Below are 14,126 nucleotides of genomic sequence, written 5' to 3'. Positions count from 1 at the left end.
GCCCGAGATATACAACGGAAAACCTATAGTCACACAATGGTGTTCCACCGTTGTGTGTTGACAAATCTGTAGTAGTGACTCTCCATGTTCTATTACATTTTGCTTTTGTATGACCTATGTTCAGATAACAAGTCTATCTTTTTGAGTTCGACAGTCAATTGTTTTGTCATTGTGTGAAATAGGAATGTCAGATTTGTTTCTCATTTAGCATAGATAAAAGCTGGCTACTATTGGTTTTGAATCTTTTGATGCCTTTGGCTATTCTAATGCAACATATATATAATAGCTGTGATCCGATTGCTTTCTAATTGAGGTGCGTCTCTGAATAGTTGTTGGACTACTTGCTTGGTTCAAATTTCCATATGATTTGGATATTGTGATTGTTGCCTAAAGAAAAACTTAAACAGATGGAACAATTTTCTTCTCAATGTATTAAGTATGAATGCTTTACATGTCAGGGTATTTATACAAGAAAGAGAAGTAAGAAAACTAAAACTAATTATATCAAGTACACAGCTCCATACTTGTATAAGCACACAAAGTATGGAGCAAAGGACTTGATCACAACCATGCTGCTACAATAGAAGGTAAAGCCATGCTTTACAATGACTGTAATAGTAGAAACACAATCACAGCCATGTTGCCACAGTAGAAGGCAAAGCCATGCTGCACAGTAGAGCACATGCTTTACAATGACTGTAACACAATCACAACCATGCTAAATTCAACTACAAGATAACAACCATACTCTCCATACCCTTCAATACTCCCCCTCAAGCTGGTTCAAGCGGATTGATTGAACCAAGCTTGTTGAGAATTTTCTGGAAGTGTGCAGCAGTGAGAGATTTGGTGAAGATATCAACCAGTTGGTCCTCACTTCTGACATAATGAGTTTCAATCACTTGGGATTGGACTTGAGCTCGGATGTAGTGACAATCAACTTCAATATGCTTAGTGCGCTCATGAAATACTAGATTAGAAGCAATGTGCATAGCTGCTTGGTTGTCATTAAAAAGAGACATTGGTTTGTCACAAGGAAATCCTAGATCAAATAGAAGACCTTTGAGCTAAATCAACTCACATGCTGAGGATGCCATGGCTCGATATTCAGCCTCTGCGCTGGATCTAGCAACAACACTTTGCTTTTTACTCCTCCAAGTGACAAGATTGCCACCAACAAAAATGCAGAAACCTGTGGTGCTTTTTCTATCAAGAGCATTACCAGCCCAGTCTGCATCTGCATACCCCATTATATCTGTGTGACCATTTTTCTTGAGCAAAATACCCCTTCCAGCAAAACCTTTGAGATATCTAAGGATGCGCTTGACAATGTTCAAGTGACCAACTGTAGGAGCATGCATAAATTGACTGACAATGCTCACTGCGTAAGAGATATCAGGTCTAGTAATTGTGAGGTAAATGAGTTTTCCAACTAATCTTTGGTAGTAACTCAAGCTTTCAAGAGATTCTCCCTTGGTATCGAATTGAAGCTTACTATCAAGAAGTGTGCGAGCTGGTTTGCACTCTATGACTTTTGCTTCTTCCAACAAATCCAGCACATACTTTCTTTGATTCAGGAAGAGACCTTTTTGAGAAGCAGCCATTGCCAAAAAAATATTTTAGAGAGCCAAGATCCTTCATAGCAAACTTGGTTTGGAGAGCTTGCTTAAGAGACTTGATCTCATCTATATGATCACCAGTGATTATTAAGTCATCAACATAGATAAGAACAACTAGCTTTCCATGAGTTCCATTTCGAACAAAGAGAGAAGAATCAGCATTGCTTCTGCAAAAACCAACTTCTTCAAGAACTGAGCTTAGTTTTGCATACCAGGCTCGAGGTGACTACTTTAGGCCATAAATTGCCTTGTGTAGCTTGCAGACCATGTCTGGATCATTTGCTTGAGGATGACCAGGGGGAAGCTTCATGTACACTTCCTCTTGAAGCTCCCCATGCAGAAACGCATTCTTTACATCCATTTGATGTAGAGGCCAGGATTGATTTACAGCAACAGATAATAGTACCCTCACTGTGTTCATTTTTGCAACTGGTGCAAAAGTTTCCTTGTAATCCACCTCATAGGTTTGTGTGAATCCCCTAGCAACCAACCGAGCTTTGTGCCTTTCAATGGTTCCATTAGAATGGAACTTGGTTTTATAAATCCACCTACTTCCCACTGCTTTCTTTCCTTTTGGAAGTTTGACAACGCTCCAAGTTTTATTTTCATCAAGAGCATGCAACTCTTCTTTCATAGCCTGCTTCCACACTTCATGTTAATTAGCTTTATAAAAATCTTGAGGCTCATTAGCATTATCAATAGCACTCAAGTAAGCAGAATGTGAGGATGATAGCTTTTTAACCTTGTAAGCAACAAAGTCACCCAGCCTATCCGGAGGATTTCGCTCTCTAGTTGGATATCTTCTAGGATGAACTGGAGAAATATGATCATCTTGAGCAGCTGGATCCACCAATGGAGATTCTTATGGTTCATGAGGTTCATTATCAACCTCATGATTCAAGAGATTATCATGAGAGCCTTGATCTGAGGTAGGCATAGAAATAGTAGGAGTTAAACTCCCTTCAATATCAACAAAAACATTAGGTAAGGGAAATAGATCTTGAAAACACTCCCCCTGACCAGTAGAATCAAGTTTCTTTGAAAAATAAGTAACAGATTCATCAAATCTAACATCTCTTGAGACAATGATTTTTCTGGTGTTTGGACTGTAACATTTGTACCCTTTATGAGTGGTAGAGTACCCCAAGAAGTCACTTTTCAGCTCTAGGATCCAACTTGCCTCGATGAATAGCTTGAATATGAATGTAACACACACAGCCAAAAACTCTCAAATGTGATAACTCAATCTTCCTGCCCTTCAAAACTTCATAAGGTGACTTTGAGTTCAAGACTCTACTTGGGAGTCTATTAATAAGATAGGTTGCAATAAGAACAGCTTGCGACCAAAATTTCTTAGGCACGTAAGCATGAAACATTATGGCTCTGGTTTTCTCAAGCAAGTCTCTATTTTTCCGTTCTGCAATTCCATTTTGTTGTGGTGTGCCAGCACAACTTGTTTGATGAACAATTCCATTAGAGTTCAAAAAATGAGACATGTTATGAGACATATATTCAGAGCCATTATCAGATCACAAAATTTGAATTTTGGAAGAATTTTGAGTGCTAACAAGGTTGTAAATTTTTTTAAACACATAAAAAATGTCACTCTTGTGTTTCAAAAGATACAGCCATGTAATCCTTGTAAAATCATCCACAAAAGTTACAAAATATCGATATCCGTTAAAGGATTCTAGAATAGGACCCCAAATATCTGAATGTATGATTCCAAATGGATTACTAGCTCTAGACACAGAGGAAGGGAAAGGTAATCTGGAGAATTTGGAGAGATGACACACTTCACATTGCTTGCTATCATGGCTCAGAGTTGGAAACAAAATGGACAACACTTTTTCTGAGGGGTGAGATAAACATTGATGCCAAAGATGGTGATCTGGAACACTACTAGAACTAACTTGAAGAGCCTTGGACTTCTTTGAAAGGTAATAAAGGCCATCTAGGAAGAACCCTTCACCAATCTTCTTCTTGGTGGTGATATCCTGAAATATCACATTGTAAGGAGAGAATATGGCTAGACAATTTAGACTTTTTGTGATTTTTTCCACAAATAACAATTGGAAAGGAAATGAAGGGATATATAAGGCATCAGACTTGATGTGATTTGAAAAAAAAAAATTATTATTTCCCTTTTCCTAACACAGAAGCACCCTTACCATTAGCTACAGACACATGAGATGATACTTTCTCAAAATCATGCAAGTGTTTTATATGATTTGTCATGTGATCTGTGGCTCCAGAATCTATAACCCAATAATCATGCTCAAAGTTCACATCAAGTGCAGTTTTAAAAGCTTTCAAGATACCTGGAATTTCACTATCATGCACATTCTCAGCTTCAGCTAGAAAGCCTGCAAACTTTCCAAGTAATGCAGTGTGATTGTGTGCTCTAGTTTCTGCCTCATTCTTCACCTGCTTTTGTTGTAGATATACTGTAAATTCATTTATTAATGCAGCTGGATTAGCAGTGAAGTCCAAAAGACCATCAAATGATGAAGCATTAGCAGTAGCAACCAGGTTTGCTTTGTGAGGATTGCTGCTCCAGCTTTGCAGTGTGCTTTTGTTATCTCTTTGAAACTTTAGCTTCAATTCTGGATGAAGAATCCAACACCTTTCTCTTGTGTGACCTATACCACTGCGTCCAATGCTGCTGCAGTGACTGCACTTCAGATCTGGGCGCTTTCCTTTGTAAGCTCTTTCCTCTTGAGATTTGTGGTTTGAGGCATAAGCTCTTGAGTCTGCAAGATTGGTTGTGACCTCCAACTTCATCATTTTCCTTCGAAGCTCTTCTCTCTGAACTGTGGCACACACACTCTTGAAAGAAGGCAGGTCTGGATTCATGAGAATATGACTTCTCAAATCTTCATAATCAGCACTCAAATTGGCAAGCAATTGAAATATCTTGTCTTCTTCTGCTCTCTTAGATAAAATAGTGACATCTCTAGTATGAGATCGATAAATATCTAACTCATTCCACATGATTGTCAAACTCCCAAAAAATTGAACAAATGACTTCTCTTCTTGTTGAAGACTAGCAATGTCTTTCTTGAGCTGAAAGACTCGAGCAGAGTTATTTTGATTTCCATACATCTCATTAACATTTTTCCAAAGATGCATGGAAGACTCTGAATAGTTGAAAATCTCAGCAATCTTAGGCTCCATAGAATTGAGGAGCCAAGACATGACAAGCTGATCTTTACACAACCAAGCATCATAAGTGGCTGAGTTGATTTCTGGCATCGGTATAACACCATTGACAAAGCCAAGCTTAGACTTTCCTCCAAGAGCTAAAGTGACAGCTTTAGACCAAGAGAAGTAGTTATATTCAGTAAGTAAAACTGAACATAACCGTAGGTTGGGATTTCCCTCAACCTCAGAAACACCAGATATGGTTGAACTGGTTCTATTTTCAGAAAAAGGATTAATCCCAGATGTTGAACTTTCTTTAGTCATGTAAAGGAAGACAACAATACAAAATCTCACAATAAAAGAAGAGAAAGATGAACAGAAACAGGACACTAAAGTTCCTGCTCTGATACCATAAAGAAAAACTTAAACAGATGGAACAATTTTCTTCTCAATGTATTAAGCATGAATGCTTTACATGTGAGGGTATTTATACAAGAAAGAGAAGTAAAGAAAACTAAAACTAATTATATCAAGTACACAGCTCCATACTTGTATAAACACACAAAGTATGGAGCAAAGGACTTGATCACAACCATGCTGCTACAGTAGAAGGTAAAGCCATGTTTTACAATGACTGTAACAGTAGAGACACAATCACAGCCATGTTGCTACAGTAGAAGGTAAAGCCATGCTGCACAGTAGAGCACATGCTTTACAATGACTGTAACACAATCACAACCATGCTAAATTCAACTACAAGATAACAACCATACTTTCCATACCCTTCAATATTGCCAATATATTATAGGAACTCGTCCTAATCTTAGATATTATGGTCATGTCTGTTTAAGTAGGGGGTTTAATGTTTCTCTGTGATTTTACATACTCATGCATGTTGAGTTGTATATATAAATTTACTTACAGTTGCTTCAACTGATTTATATGGTTGCAAGATTGAATTTTTTATTTTATTTTTGGTTGCAGGATTTCAATTTTGAATATTGGATTCTCTTATTGCAGGTAATTGCTTTAGTTTTTGCATTGTCTTAAAATGTAGATTAGTACAGCTTATGCTTTTTAGTTGTGGCTCTGAGTTTCTACTGTAAGTCATCTATATTTCTGCCATTCTTTTAATAATTTTAGTTTGCTCCTAGTAGCAATTTCTATTGCTTGTTGGTCTTCTCTTATAATGTTACACACTTTGTGTTTGTTAGTAATAAAGTTTTATACTTTATGTGTTCAATGGCTAGCTTTAATGTTAGTGAAACCATACTTGGTTTTTATGTTGATGACTCAATGAGAGACCTTATGTATGGAACAAGTACCTATATGCACCAACTAATTCTATATGATTTATTTGACATATTTGAAATTGTTTTGGGGGAAGTTGAGAAGAATTTATCGCATATATGGTTAGGGAGTACTCAAAGAAACTACAGCAGGGCTACCAGCTTCGCTCTCAGTATCGGCTGCTAGGTACTTTTGTGGAGTTGGGTATAATTGTGTGTTGGACCGGGTTGGTGTGAGGCCCAAACACCATTCTTCCCTTCTCTTTTTTCTTCTCTTCCTCTTCTCTTTTTCTTCTCTTCCTCTCGACCTCTCCCGACTTTTCCCGTTTCCAGTTCTTCTCTAGCTCTTGCCGCCGGACCAGTCTCGTTTGGACCCCTGTCCTTCCCTCTCCAGCCCTGAGTTGGTGACAGCCCCTCTCCCGCCGGCAATCGCAAGTTATCACGGCAAGAAGCCGTGGTGGTTCACTCGCCGGAGCTCCCTCCTCTGGCCACCAAAGCGGTGATCCTTAGCTCGTTTTGTAGCCCTCCTTCCGTGCAGCAACCCCTCCAAAGGGCTCACTCCGGTTCTCTTCAGGTAAGGAGAAATTTGAGGTGGAAGTTCTTTGGATTTTGGGTTTGTGCTAGTTAGGAAAATTGTAGAGGGAGTGGAAAAGAAGCTACTGTTAAAATTTGGTAAGAATTGGAGGTTGCCGGAATCGGCCTCCTGCCGCCGCTGCCGGCGGGGTTGGCGCCGCCGCCGCCACCGGTTGGGAGATTTTAATGTTTTTAAATTTGGAATATTAAGGGGAGTTTATTGAAGTGAATTATGGAATTTTTGGATGAGTTTTGGATAGGTTTATGAATTTCTGAAGTGGTATTTTTGGCTGTTGAATAATGTAGAATCCAGCCGAAGGATTTAAGCCATTAACCTGTGGAAGGTTGAGTTAGGGCTGCCGGTTTGTTCGGTGAAGTTTGAGCCATTTTGAGTTAAGAATGGCGAAGTTGGGCAATGATGAGTGTGTGGGAGGCTCACGTTTAATTTTGCCCATTTTGTTTAATTATTAGATTTTTAGTGGGAAATTAATTATATATTAGGAACAGGATGAGAGGAGGCCCTAGCAGAAGAAGCCTCGGAGAGTCATCAGGCTTAGGCCTTGTAACATTCCGGACCCAATTTTACCTATTTACTAGGTCTTCCACGAGTTACTGATGAATTTAACCGTGCTCGGTAATTTGGTAATTTAACACTCGAGTTTATTGTCGAGTTTTTGTTTTTTTTCTTTCCTTTCTCTCAAAATGTTAAATTCCTCTTTTAAGGGCACGATGTTGTAGTATGTGTCGACATGGGTTCAACGGTGCCTTTAGATTATTTGTCAGAGCTTCGAGTTATTTTTTCTACATTTTATCGAAGGTTTGGTACTAGGATTAATTTTTCTGAAATTAGGATATAACTTTTAATATGGGCCATTTGATCAACTAGGGTTTTGATCTTGGCCATTGGTTCAATTATAAAGGGGAAAGCAGTGTTGACTTCGGTCAAAAGCCACAAGGGGCGTTGACCCAAGCTCCGTCTCTCTCTTCCTTCTTTCTCTCTCTCTCCGCTGCTCCAGCCTAGCTCCGTCGCGATTCCAGCCGTCGCCGACCACAAGCCGCCGCCTCACCAGTCTAAAATGGATCATCTCCACCCTTATTTCCAAACCCGACCCTCAAATCCGAATGGCATCCACACAAGGAAGAGATCGAAGCGGAAGAACACAATTGTGTTCATCAGAATCTGAAGAATTCCGGCAAGCTCAGGCAGCGATGCGACCCTCTAAGGCCATGGTGAGTCTTCTCTTCCTCTCTTTCTTCAAAAGTTGGTGTGCTCTTCCATTAATTCGAGCCCTAACTCGAATGGTCCCTTCCTCTGGATGTTGAAGTTTTCCGGTAAGTGGCTGCAGCTGAAGCCGATAAGGCTTCCCGGTGACTCTCATCTCCTTCCCGATGACCTGTTGAGCATCAAGAGGCCAAGGCGAACGTGTGTGGAGATTTGAGGTGTTGCTGCTGCTCTGTCGAGCAAAACCCGAACCTAGTTTCTGACGAGAAGCTGCTGCCGACAAGGAGGAGCTGCTGGACTCATAATTAGGGGGTAGATTGAAGGTAATCTTCGTGTTTTAGCTGCTGTGAAGTTCTGTGTTGTTGTTGGTTGTTGAGGTGTTGATCCGGTTGTTTTGGTTGTTGTTGTCGAGAACTTGGTGCTTTGAAGATTGCAGGGAGGTCATGGCCAATTTCTGGCAAAGGGCCGGATTCCGGTACAATATTCTGGTCAGTCGTCTGAATCCGGCGAAAGGTTCTGGCGAGGCAGCGTATCCAGCTGAGAGTCGTTAAGGTAGTTTTGAGTCTGATAAATGTTATTAATGCCTTAAGAGGAATTTGATGTTGGAGTTTAAAATTTGTGATTTGAAGTCTAAGCATATTGTGAAGTGGGATAGTAGGGAAACTGTGAAGTCGTTGGTATTTGCAGCTTGTTTAAAAGTATTAAGTAGAGAATGAGCTTGAGTCTAGTTTGATTTTTAAATGAGCTAAATTATACTATGGGTGTCCTTAGTGACTTTGCGTTTAATTTATTACTTGACAAAATGGTGAAATAGTTTGGTTGTCACACTATAGGCTTGGAATTTCAATGAGAACTTGTTTCCAAGTTGAGGTTACGGAACTTGAGCAAAATGAGTTCTGGATGTGAAATTGGTTAAAAAAATAACATTTAAATCAATTGGTCAATCTTGGTCAACCTAGGGAATTTTAATCAAGCTAGGAAGAAGTCGAGTCAATGATTATTTCGGAATCCGGTTTGATCGATTTACTCTGCTGTTTATCATTAGACGTGGGATTGACTCTAGATTGTGAGTAGTTGGAGGCAGCGCTCGAGGAGTATTCCGGGCATTGGAAGGCTTAGGCTTAGTACTGTGAGTGGACTTTTATTTTAAATAATATGCATGCTATAGTTCATGTATGAACAATTAATGTTGTAGAACATTTTGACGTCATTTTAATTTTGACGATTTTTATTTCTCTTGGAGAGTTACCGAAAATGGGATTTTCGGTGGATATAAATATGTATTTATGAGAGAGTATGTATATAAAAGCTAGCTAGCCCTATGTGTCTGTCCACCTTAATGGTGTAGCATATAGCCGCATTATGGTGTGACGTGAGCGTTGGACGTGAGCGTAGTAGCCCTATATGAGTGTTTAATTCATATAGGGGGTATAGACACATATTTATACACCCGTCTGTCCCCCTTAATGGCGTAGTGTAGCACTGCATTAAGGTGTGACATGAGCGTTGGACACTAGCATAGTAGCCCTATATAAACCTATGAATTTATATAGGGAGTATGGACGTGTGTAAATATATACATATATTATAGAGCCTGAGAGGCTTGATATTTATGAGATAAAAGTTTTACCGCTTGCAGCATGCATTCGATTTTCCTTGGAAATTGATTTGGGGAAACATAAATATTTTATTCCTTAATTTTATTTTTGTCCACTCACTCTAACGGTCTCAAATGTTTTCCCCTGGGCTCTTCGTTTTAAAAATGCCTAGTGTGCAGGTTAGCCTAGTTGGGGTCGGACGTACATAGAGAAGCGGCATAGTCAATAGTATAGCTTCCGCTCATTATATTTCTAGTTTATCTCCTTTCAAATAGAGTTGCTCTGAACTGTGGTTGTTGATTATGAGATTAAATTGTTAGAGTTAGTAAATAAATTGGGAGATGTTGTGATTTGGGGAGCACGAAGGCTCCAGGAGTTTAAGGTTGGAATTGGTTTATCAGAAGTGTATGCAAGTTTTATTAGAAAGGGTTGTCCATTTTTAAGGGAGGTTATGCCGATTTTTCGGTAAACTTTCCTTAGAGGTGGTCCCCGTAGGATTTACTTCGGGTTTCAGGGTGAAATTCGGGGTGGGTCCTGACAGTAATTTGTGAGTGGACCTTTATTTTAATTGAAAAGTATGCGATGAATTATTTTGTTGATCATTTATTTCTTTTGCTGAGATTTATTTCTTCCTTGGATTTTTGGCAATTTTCCTCCTTTGGAGAGTTTCCCGAAAATGAGATTTTCGGAGGATATGTTTATTGGATGTTTATGAGGATAATATGTATATATAAATGCTAGCTAGCCATACGTGCTTGATCCGTCATAATGAGGTAAAATTCCATTATTGCGTGACGTGAGTGTTAGACACAAGCGTAGTAGCCCTATATGAAAACTACTTTCTTTTCTGGTTCATATAGGTTTTCATATAGGGAGTCCACACGTATATACACTCGTGCTTTTCCGCCATAATGAGGAAAAATTCCATTATGGTGTGACGTGAGCGTTAGACGCAAGAGCGTTTGTATGAATTTCTATTTTTGCTTATTCCTTCATAGAATTCGTACAAGGAGTATGACGAGTATAAATACATACATATATATATATATTTATATATAATTTAGCTTGAGAGGCTTTATTTTTGTTAAGTTTGGAGACTAGCCGGAGCTAGTCATGAAATTGCCAATCGTTGAGTTGAGAACTTTTGAGCTACCGCATGCAGTATATTTTTCTATGAAATTCAAATTGGGAATGCATAAATATTTATTAATTTATTTTTGTCCACTCACTCTAACGGTTTCAAATGTCTTCCCCTGAGCCCTTTGTTTTAAAATGCTCAGTCTGCAGAGTTCGGGTTGAAACTAGTAGGAGGCGAGGCATAGTCACCCATATTTCCACAATTTTTCATTAGTAGGTTACTTGTTTAACCTACCAACATTTTCTTACTTCCTCTAGTTAGCAGCTCTGATTACCTGAAGGATAATGTTATTAGTTTGGTTGTGTGCTAAGGCATTGTTTAATATTTTGGAATATTCTAAAGATGTCGTATTTTATTAGTTGGATATTTATGTTGAGGTTGTGTTGATTTGGAAGATGTTTTATTATTATTTTTTGTGGTGGTTGTATTTGGGGAGCACGTAGGCTCCAAAAGTTAAGGTTTGATTGAAAATTTTGGGAGTGTTTGCAGGTTTTCTTTAGGAAAGGTTGTCCATTTTAAAAGAAGGTTATGCCAAATTTTTCGGTACTATCTTCCTTGGAGGTGGTTCCTGCAGGATTTACTCCGGGTTTAAGGGTAAAATTCGGGATGGGTCTTGACAATTTCTCTCCAACAATCTCCAAAATTAATCCCCAAACTTGTAGGAGGGAACATCAAACTTGATGGAGGGAATGTCAAAACTTAAAATTTCGGGCATCAGACCATATTTATAATTTTTTCGTTGTGTGATTGGCTGTCGAAATGAATGTCTTCAAAAACCCAAACCTTATTATTGCATTCTCAAGTCTCAACATAAACACACTCGCAAAGCCTCGACAGCTCTCGACACATTCAACCAAAAACACACACACTCAAGTGACTCAACCCAAAACCTAAAACCACATCTCTCTCTCTCTCTCTCTCAACCCACATCTCTCTCAGCCTCGTCTACCTCAACGGAGACGACGAGGAAGCTGTCGGCATTGCCTGACCTAGCCCAAGCCTCTCTTTAGATTCGTCTCGAGCCCGGTAAGTCCTAGCCGTAACCTCTCTCATAAATCGATTTCGATTTCGATTTCGATTTCGATTCGATTTTGATGCAGGTGACAATGAATGAGACAACAACAATACGATTTGGAGCTTTGATTTTCTGACGATTATTTCTCTCAAGGTAATTGTTGGAATCAAAATTGCTGGGTTTTGGGATTTGGGATTTGGGTTTTGGGTATTCGAGTTTTAGGGTTTCACTAGATCTGTTGCTGGGTTTTGGGTAGTAAGGCTTTCTAGGTTTTGTGTTAGAAGGATTGTAGTTCTTTTTTGGGTTTTCTGGGTTACTGCTTTTTGATGGATAGTTGTTCTTCATGACAAGTTCTTCATTTTTTCTGCGTGTCAGTGTATGCTCCAATCTTGATGTTCTCCCTTTTTTGTTATTATTGTTATTATTACCATTATCTACATACATAACTACATATTTAATTGAAAACTAGCTGTATTTTTTGTTCTATTACTATCTCAGGCAGACAACCTGGCTGGGATATTCATATGACAGAAATTGAAGTTCTATACATGAAGGTCTGATCTTTTCCCTCTTATCATTAATTCTGATATGAGTATTCTTTGCTATATAGTCAAATGGATTACAAACACCGTTAGCTTTAGGTAAACCAAAGACCTTTTTTCAAAGTGAAAACAACTCAAAAGAAGTGTAATATGATTTACAGGATTACAGCCAATTGTGAATGGGTATGTGTACATGTTTTGAGTTCACTTTTGTTAACTGTGTTTATTGTTCACTTTCATGTTGTGCAACTTCAAATAGCAATAGCCCATTCATAGTCATAAAAGACTGATTATAAAATCCGAATTTGATTGAAGATGATTAAATTTCCGGCAAAAAATTTATTTATTCTTAGGTGGTATGGACTGATATGCTCTGTATGCATGTGTTTCTTTTGTGCAGGAATACATTCTGCAAAGAATTACTAAGTACTTTGGTTGCAACATTGCATTTTGCTTCCCGAGAATAGACAATTGCACGTCCTTTATTCATTGCAACATTACAGGCCTTCTTTTTATTGCAGCATTTTTTTTGGCTTCCTGAGATATTTAATAATTCTTTGCTCATTGTACATAAAATCTTCAAACATTGCATTTTACCTTTCTCTGTCATTTATTTGCCAAATATATAGAGATAGAGCTGAAATTTGAAATTACACAAGCGGATTTAGTATATAGTGTAACTATTGGTTGCTGCTTATTACTGTATGTTTGCTTGGTCCAATGGATGTGATCAATGAGATTCAATTATAGTTTGAATTAGTACAGAAATAAACCACGAAGAAGAAAAGAGCTTCAATGGTTTGTCTTCCCATTCCAGATTACAATGAGTGGGAGTTTCTGAAGTATGGTCATTAGTAGCTTCAAGTAATGGATCCTCTGTACATTTTCTGCAATGCTGAGGTGGCCTTAACCTCTCTGCCATTTATCTACTTGTCCAAGTTAATTGCTAAATAAAGTGGAACCTTGGTAGTGTTATAGAGCATTAGGCTTCTCAGGTAACTAATTAATGTGAATTTCCTACTGCCCTATCATTTGCTATCTACCTTTCTCTTAAGTTTGTGGCCTTTTGTTTTCATTGCCAATAATGTTTATTTTCTGGTGTTCTTATGTGTTACATGCAGCTTCTATGCAGAACCATTTCTCCATGCTTGAAGTACTATGTGGTAATCTATTTCTCTTACACTCTTAGATATTAGTACGTGTCATTTGCTATGTTTGATGTCATTTGTGGCCTTAGTGTTTACTTTGTGCAGTGAGTTTTGATTTAATGCAAGTATGCTGGGCATTGGTGAACAAAACGCTCTCCTACCACTTTGTCTAATATAAGTTCTCTTTCTTGGTTACTGAAACAGACAATGGAGCTATAAGAACAGCCAATGAATTGATATTCCTAGCCTACTCAAACATGTCAAAGAACCAAAAGATGTCAAGGGCTGAAGACATGACATCAAAAGGACTGCATATAGTTTCTAAGGCAGTGTTAGATGAAAGAGATTTAGTTTTGATGCTTGGAATGAACAAATGCACTAAATTTTTGTATGAATATTTGGGAAATGTTACTTGTTTGACGAAAAAAAAGAGGATATATTTTATAGGCCATCACCTTATGTGTACATATAATGGGATTGAAATTAATGTGTATTGAATATTTATTTTTATTTAAATTATATTTTTTCTAAATATAAAACTGGATAATAGCAAAATAAATAATAATATATATATACATATATATATATATAATTGGAAAGAAATCAAACCGAAAAATTCTATTAAAACCGACTTCTGAATCTATAACAGATAATAGTTCTAATAACAAACATTGTATGACTAACAATCACACAACTGTTACTCAGAGTAAACGTGGTGCGAGAGTATGTCATTGACAAATAATATGTCGACAGTAATCAGACGACGTTTCTACGATGCATCAGACGCCACGCAAAAAACAACGGTAGCTTGAACAATCAGACGACGTTTTTTGGCCGT

General features: G+C 38.1%; 1 protein-coding gene and 2 non-coding genes across 3 annotated transcripts; 2 read left to right on the top strand and 1 right to left on the bottom strand.

The window, feature by feature from the left end:
- Positions 1 to 499: 499 nt before the first annotated feature.
- LOC101292958 (uncharacterized mitochondrial protein AtMg00810-like) lies at positions 500 to 1,604 on the bottom strand. The gene is made up of 2 exons (XM_004309911.1): positions 1,082 to 1,604; positions 500 to 696 (listed from the first exon to the last, which is right to left on the bottom strand). The coding sequence occupies exons 1-2, from the start codon at positions 1,602 to 1,604 to the stop codon at positions 500 to 502; spliced, it is 720 nt and encodes a 239-aa protein (XP_004309959.1).
- A 6,005-nt stretch (positions 1,605 to 7,609) lies between these two features.
- Positions 7,610 to 8,336, top strand: LOC101310773. The gene is made up of 2 exons (XR_185509.1): positions 7,610 to 7,855; positions 7,951 to 8,336. It is a non-coding gene; the product is annotated as an uncharacterized LOC101310773 (transcript).
- A 3,109-nt stretch (positions 8,337 to 11,445) lies between these two features.
- On the top strand, positions 11,446 to 13,707 carry LOC101310573. The gene is made up of 6 exons (XR_185508.1): positions 11,446 to 11,609; positions 11,684 to 11,751; positions 12,097 to 12,152; positions 12,541 to 13,135; positions 13,262 to 13,303; positions 13,493 to 13,707. It is a non-coding gene; the product is annotated as an uncharacterized LOC101310573 (transcript).
- The last annotated feature ends 419 nt before the right edge of the window (positions 13,708 to 14,126 follow it).

Source organism: Fragaria vesca, unplaced genomic scaffold, assembly GCF_000184155.1.
Source record: "Fragaria vesca subsp. vesca unplaced genomic scaffold, FraVesHawaii_1.0 scf0513155, whole genome shotgun sequence".
NCBI lineage: Eukaryota > Viridiplantae > Streptophyta > Magnoliopsida > Rosales > Rosaceae > Fragaria > Fragaria vesca.
Note: the sequence above shows the minus strand (reverse complement) of the source record. Positions and strands in the feature narration are given on the sequence as shown.

What these genes read in the sequence shown, in the direction of transcription:
- LOC101292958 (XM_004309911.1), bottom strand. Translation starts at nt 1,604, where the DNA reads ATGGCTGCTTCTCAAAAAGGTCTCTTCCTGAATCAAAGAAAGTATGTG. An exon ending in AGCCATGGCATCCTCAGCAT is followed by an intron (nt 697 to 1,081) that starts GTGAGTTGATTT and finishes ATTGTGTTACAG; the next exon opens with TCATTGTAAAGCATGTGCTC.